Raw genomic sequence first — 7,347 nt, 5'->3', positions numbered from 1 at the left:
GGACCATCAGAGAGGAGGAGATAGAGCCAGGAGGAGGATGATTCAAGTAGCTCCACAAGAAGTTGCTGCATGGTGGAAGAAGATCATCTGGCCAGGTGGACCATCCTGCGTGAAGACCTGAAGATGTGGAAAGTTTCCTACAGGTAGAATCCATGAAGACGTCACTCTTGCTCATTGGGCGGTCATTATTCAGGGGTTTCTTCATAACAACAACTTTGAAATGGTTCTTCATGCTCTCTACTTACCTGACCTCACACCTAGAGGTTTTTGACTTTTTTCAATGATAACGGACACTCTCTAAGGGTGCATTCATGCTACTCTTGCATCAGTGATTTTCCAGTGGGTAAAACAGGCGGTTCTAGTGTAGTATGTCTCCACCAGAAATATGGGTGGAAACATGGGTTGGCTGGGCTGAGTTACAGGGAACACCCAGGTCACGCCCACTGCTGCAGATTGGCAGCCGCACACACACCTCCTCAGACACAGATGTACCCCCGCCATCCCCCTGACAGCTCACACATCTCCCCTCTGGCCTCCCATCTCCATTTCCATCACTCATCGCTGTTTTCAGATTTGGCTACTCGAGCAGGGAGGAGGATGATGAAGGTTGTTCCCCTCCGGATTACCTCTGCTCCCATCCCGTCCCCTGCTGGGTCCTAGACAGCCGGGGCTCACTTGCCGCCGCCTACAGATTTGGCTGCTCGAGCAGGGAGGATGAGGAGAAGGGGGAGGATGAAGGCTGTACACCGCTGGGTCACCGCCGTCGCCACTATTCAGATTTGGCTGCTCGACCAGGGAACAGAAGATGAAGGAGGAGGATGAAGGCTGTACACCATCGGGAAGGTAGCCAATCAGCAGCTGTGAGCGTGAGCTGGGCATTCCCTGTAACTTAGCCTGGCCAACCCATGTCTCCTCCCATACTTCAAGTGAAGACGTACTGCACCAGTACCAAAACAGGCCCCTAAAGAAGTATTCACAGCGGCCATGTAATGAGGGTGTTGACAATATCTAAAAAGCTGTCGGTCAAGAGGGAGATTATGTTGAGGAGTGACAATATTTTCAGCTTTCTGGGGTAAGTAGTTTTTTAGAAAAAAAAATAGGAGACCCAAGAACTTGAATGCATCTTGTATTGTCCAATGGGTGCTCTGCACAGGGCACATCCACAGGCTCTCGATTGCCTAGGCACCCATTTCTCGATAAGGTTGGCGCCCCAGGAGACATCCTCAATTTTCCATTGACCCCTTCATTGCCTTAGACCACAATAAATCGAGAGCTTCAAGGATTATGAGGTTATGAGAATTACTCTTTTGACATATGGCTATTGGGGGTGAAGGCGGCTTGTTGCCACGACCAATTTTCTATCACATCAGCCCAGAATTGGCTATATGCAACAATGAGGGTTTTCTTCACTGCTGTCTGGAAGGTGCCGTATAAGTGCAATGTCATATTGTCACATATAAGAGAATCTTCTGCCTCCCTACTTTATAAATTAGTTGCCTAAACCATTTCCCACATATATTTTGGGGGTCTCCAGGGGGTGACTTTATACTTGCATGGCACTTGCTGTAACTGCTGATATCCTAATATCAGATCACTGCGGTTCCTTGGATTCGTCACGTACTCTGAAGGCCATAAACCTGATGGATAACAGACTTCATAGGTGTTTGCAGTGTAACTAGTCAGCCCTTTGTCCCTTCCCGTTACCCGAGGTGAACAATTAATATGAACGAAGATCGCGCATTAACTATTTTCTGCCACTTTCATGGGAATGAGCAGATCCGTAAGGCCAAAGTGCAGCTCTCTCTAAACCAGCGGGACGTCCTCTGCAGTGACTGCTGTGCCTGGAGGGAGCTGGCAGCACCATGCTGTCTCCAAGCCAGACCCACGGGCACCTTATGGCGGTATTATTAATACTTTCTGGACTGATATGTCGGCTGGGAGAACCGATGAAAACAAGAGAGAAAAGAGATGCAACCACAGATCAGTAAGTGATGGAGACATGTTCAATATCATTGAAAGAAACACTAAAGGCCCTGCAAATAACCATCAGATCGGGTGGCTGGCACACTAATTATTAGGTGTATATGCGGGCAGCGAGCCAACGATCTGTGATAAATTGGACCTTTCATGCAGACCTAAAACCATTGGTTGTCTGCCATTGCATTGTCTAGTATAAACAGGCATTGTACGATTTACCGATCTGAAAACCATTGTAGAAGGGTTGACTAGAGGCGGGGCGATGTTGGGATGAACGATCGAAACTATCCAACTATTGTACAGAGTATACGCAAGCCAAGCGAATGATATGCGATCACTACATCCCCGCTGGTTGCATGCGCGTTCCAATTAAGGACAGGAGACCACCACTCGAGACCCCCATCTATCAGCTGATCATCCGGCCCGCTGTTAGATCAGCAGGTTGGACGTTGTCATCAGTGGTCCGAAGAGGAATTCGGAGCGCTGACTTCACTTCCATTGAGATGAATGGGAGCACCTCGCTGCTCCTACACTTCCTGCGCAGGACGATGGTGATGATGTCACGTCTTATCCTGAGTAGGAAGTGTAGGAGCAGCGCGGCGCTCCCAGTCATTGCAATGCAAGTGAAGTAAGCGCTCTGCCTTCTTCCTCTGAGCATTAATGATGATAACTACAGGGGGCTGGATGATTAACTGATGACCAGGGGTCCACAGCATCCATCATCTACTGATGACCTATCCAAGGAATAGGTTATCATTTAACAAAGCCCAGAATATCCCTTTAACACCTAAAATGTGCCATCCAGAAGATATATTGTTCTCTGTTATCAGCCATTTCCAATTGGGTAAAGGTTGGATAACACTATTGATGTTGCGTTCTGCAAATACCCCCATGATCAGTATTTTATATAAGCTACTTATTTTAGTGCTGCCAGCCCTTTAAATAAAGCTAGCATGGACCTACAATATCTCAGCTTCCGTTTGTAGCGGGGAGCTCCCCGGTGGGGTCGTCCTTGGCCTCAGTACTAATCTATTACCAGACAGTATTTCCTCCTCTGATCACAGATCTGTATTTGTTGTGCGCTGAACTGCGACGAAGATCAACTTATGCAAATTAATAAAATCTGGCTTGGATACAAGATGTGATACGGGGGACATGGAAGCTCTAGTACCTTGTTGTACCACCTCTAGCTTAGATACAAGATGTGATACAGGCAGGCATGGAGGCGTACAGGTTCTGTATGGTACCTTGCAGCATATCGCTCCACATTTGCTGGATCTGAGCCTCTAGATCGTCTAAAGTCATAGGCTGTGGAAGTTTGCGTCCCAGATGGTCCCATAGAGGTTCTACTGGTGATAAATCTGGTGACCGGGCAGTCCTGGAAGTGTGACAATGTTGTGGGGGCTCCTGTGACCCCCTTGTGTGCGCGGCCGAGCATTATCCTGCTGGAAGCCGCCATGAGAGGAACACATGTGGCTGCAGGATGTCCTGAACATATCGCTGAGCTGTCATTGTCCCTCATACCACCACTAGGGGGGACCGACTGTTGTATGTGATGGCCCCCCAGAACACCACACCAGCAGGGGGCAGTGTGCCATTCCACAGCAAAGGTAAGATTGGGGCGCTCACCCAGAAGTCTCCAGACACAAACACGTCTGTCATCAGAGCCCAAACTAAACCTGGATTTGTCGCTGAAGAGAACCTGGTTCCAATTTGTAGCAATCCAGTTCTGTTGTTCACAGCACCACTGCAAATCAAGGCAATGCTGGGTGTGTCAAAAGCCGTGCGTGTAATGGGCCCCATAAGATCAAATGTCCTTCAGCCAAGTGCCTGGAAATAGTTCTAACAGACACAGGGGTGTAACAATTGCGCCCCCTGTCTCTGGAAGGCAGACAATGAAACAGTCGGAGCTGCTGGTGCTTGTCAGACGATCAGACGCTCCTCTCTACTGGTGGTCTGTAGGGGGCGTCCTGAGCCCGGTCACCTTGTGTGTCCTCACACATCCACTGGTCCCAACACCTCCTAACAGTCTGGTCAGACGCTCCTCTCTACTGGTGGTCTGTAGGGGGCGTCCTGAGCCCGGTCACCTTGTGTGCCCCCATCCACTGGTCCCAACACCTCCTAACAGTCTGGTCAGACGCTCCTCTCTACTGGTGGTCTGTAGGGGGCGTCCTGAGCCCGGTCACCTTGTGTGCTCCACACATCCACTGGTCCCATCACCTCCTAACAGTCTGGTCAGACGGTCCTCTCTACTGGTGGTCTGTAGGGGGCGTCCTGAGCCCAGTCACCTTGTGTGCCCTCACACATCCACTGGTCCTAACACCCCCTAACAGTCTGGTCAGACGCTCCTCTCTACTGGTGGTCTGGAGGGGCCTCCGTAGCCCGGTCACCTTGTGTGCCCCCATCCACTGGTCCCAACACCTCCTAACAGTCTGGTCAGACGCTCCTCTCTACTGGTGGTCTGTAGGGGGCGTCCTGAGCCCGGTCACCTTGTGTGCTCCACACATCCACTGGTCCCATCACCTCCTAACAGTCTGGTCAGACGGTCCTCTCTACTGGTGGTCTGTAGGGGGCGTCCTGAGCCTGGTCACCTTGTGTCCCCTCACACATCCACTGGTCCCAACACCTCCTAACAGTCTAATCAGAATGGCCGGTGGGGGACAATTCATCGACCCGACCATCCAGCTTCTCACATCTCAATAATGCAACTTCACACAAGCGGTAGAAGAGGTCACTGCACACAAGGAGCCTCTGAGAGCCTCTTATAGGACAAGGGGGGAAACACTATTAGGGCCTCCGATGACAAGACCGTCCATCTAATCACCACAACTCTCATCATTTACAGATCTGCCTGAGATGGAACCACGTGCTGAGTTTTGCAGCATGAGATTGTTCTCAGTAATTTAATCCAAGTAATCTTGTAGATATAGATAAATACCTTTTAATGGTTAACAAAAATACATGAGGTTACAGCGAGCTTTCATACCTACTCGGGGTTCTTCCTCAGGCAAAATGGAACAAATCTAAAGATGTATTTATGTAAAAACATCTACACCTGACCACAGGGGAGGGCACAGACATGGTGAACTTAATTTGCACTTAGATAAATACCAAAGACAGGATAAGAGGGCACAGACATGGTGTGATTAATAGCACTTAGAAAAATACCAGGGAGGGATGAGCATAACAGTAAATTATTAGTCCAGTGACAAGGAATGTGAAGGTTTCTAGTCTCTGATGATATAAATTGATGTCAGGGGGGGTCACCACCAGGCCAGTGTGTTACCTCTGCTCTGGGTTTCTCATGTCTCATAATCTCTACTGTTTTTGACTAATAGTGTATATCAGACGGCCCATGGATGGGTGTCCAGATGCAACCTAGCTGTCCAATGTGAATTGCATCGGAGTCCCTCAGGCACAACTTGCAGTTGCAACCATGTGCTTAGCCTTAGGATTATCACACAGTGGAATGATATATCATACGTTATATACATTTTTTCTGTCATAGGCCCCGAATGTCTTCTGAAGATGGAAATTTAGTATTTTGCGTAAGCCAATTGAAAAATATTGAATTCAAAACCAGTTCCTATGGGAAAATCAAAGTGAACGATGATGATCTGACAGAACTTCTGTCTCAGGTAACAATGTGATGTCTACTTTATAAGGACCGTACATGTTGGGAATGCTGCATTCAATGATACTGCATGTAGGAGTCATAAACATGTATGTCCATGTACTGCGCTGATGGGGTAGAGGAGGTCATTTGCTTTGCATGTAAGTGTGAGATGTTTTGTGGAGCGTCAAGGCATCATTTATCCACCAATCTACCAGTAAGGTTGTCCTTATAACCAATCAGAGCTCAGCTTTCATTCCTCCAAGTGCTGTTGTAAAATAAAAGCCGAGCTCTGATTGGTTGTCGTGGATAACTAGGACAGTCTTACTGGTAGACCATGCTCTGGTGATATGATCCTGTGTGCAACTCTTAAAGGGATTTTCCCAGATGCACAAGTTATTCCCAACTACAAGATAGAGGAGAACTTGCTGATCAGTGAGCCCCTCACCAATCCCGAGAACGATGGTCTGGAACGTTCAATGGTGACCCTGCCTGCGATTCGCTGCTCCATTAATTTAAGTGGGAGTGCTGAAAATAGCGGCAGAGTGTTAAGGCAGCAGAATGCAGTCCTATGTGTTCACAACCTGAAGGTTGCAGGTTCATTCCCCACTTGGTTCAGGTAGCCGGTAAAAGGTTGACTCAGCCTTCCATGCTTCCGAGGTCGGTAAAATGAGCACCAGCTTGCTTCAGGTAATAAACAAATTACCTGAAAGCTTCGGAATAAGTTGGCGCTATACAAATAACAAGTCCCCTCCCATCTCTGACATTCTCATTGACCTGAATGGAGTGGTGGGACATGGTCATTCATTACTGAACGCTGCAGATCCTTCTTCTTAAGATCAGACTATTACAGATCAGCAAGTTATCTCCTATCTTATGGATATTCTGTGGATAGGGGATAAGTTGTCATTGTAGGAAAACCCTTTTCAGATAGTACTGTTGGTTGGAGTAACAAGGTTGGCACTTTTTTGGTTGCTTTGATGTAGTTAACAATGTTTGGGTTTTGGGATTGGCATCATTATGGGGGCATTATAATTGATTATCTTAGCAGTTCTATGGTTGGCTCTGTTGTGATAGTACTATCGTTGGCTCTATTATTGGGGTACTGTGGTTGACAATGTCATGGGAGCATACAGAATAGCATAATTACTGCGGCACCATGAGACTCACTGCTGCTGCAACTCTTAACATGGACCTCTCCTGACCTTGCATGAATGGACCAGCTGCATAGATTTGAAGCTGCAGCCCACCAACTCTATTGCCAGTGTTCTTTTATTCCTACTTCCCCCGTTGCTCCCTACTGAGTCCCATTTGATTTGGCTCCTGGCGCTGTGAAATTGTTAAGTAGGCAGTCTCCACCGCTCACTGTCAATGAGATCCAACATCAGCCGCTGTCGGTGAGCAGTGGAGAACGCCCGCTCAACAGGTTTAGCGCTTGAATTCAAACAGGACTTGGTACAGAGGAATGGTGGGAAGTAGAAGGAAAGAGAACTGATAAGAGTCAGTGCAGCTGCAAAGCTGTGAAGCCAGCCTGCTAACCCAAGGACATGACAAGGAGGGCATTTTAGTTGGCACATCAGACTAGGCCAAGACTAAAGTGAGCACATATAGAGCTACAGAAGAGTATAAACCAGGGGTGCAGAACATGTGGCCCCCGATGCCATCCTGTACGTCCCTAATTAACAGGACACAGAAATATCTATGTACGGCTGCTCACATGTAGTATCCATATCAGGGTGAAGAGGAGTGGCACATAG

The 7,347-nt window shown here is 48.0% G+C and overlaps 1 protein-coding gene across 1 annotated transcript in view; it reads left to right on the top strand.

The window, feature by feature from the left end:
* The first annotated feature begins 1,862 nt into the window (after window positions 1–1,862).
* Window positions 1,863–7,347, top strand: part of CUBN (cubilin) — a 258,671-nt gene continuing 253,186 nt past the window's right edge. The window contains exons 1-2 of the mRNA XM_066584717.1: window positions 1,863–1,984; window positions 5,486–5,615. Of these exons, the coding sequence (XP_066440814.1) occupies window positions 1,863–1,984; window positions 5,486–5,615 (252 nt within the window). The remainder of the gene's footprint in view (window positions 1,985–5,485; window positions 5,616–7,347) is intronic.

Source organism: Eleutherodactylus coqui, chromosome 12 (assembly GCF_035609145.1).
Source record: "Eleutherodactylus coqui strain aEleCoq1 chromosome 12, aEleCoq1.hap1, whole genome shotgun sequence".
In the NCBI taxonomy this organism is placed as follows: domain Eukaryota; kingdom Metazoa; phylum Chordata; class Amphibia; order Anura; family Eleutherodactylidae; genus Eleutherodactylus; species Eleutherodactylus coqui.
The sequence above is the reverse complement of the archived record's forward strand: the minus strand, read 5'-3'. Positions and strand labels throughout refer to the sequence as shown.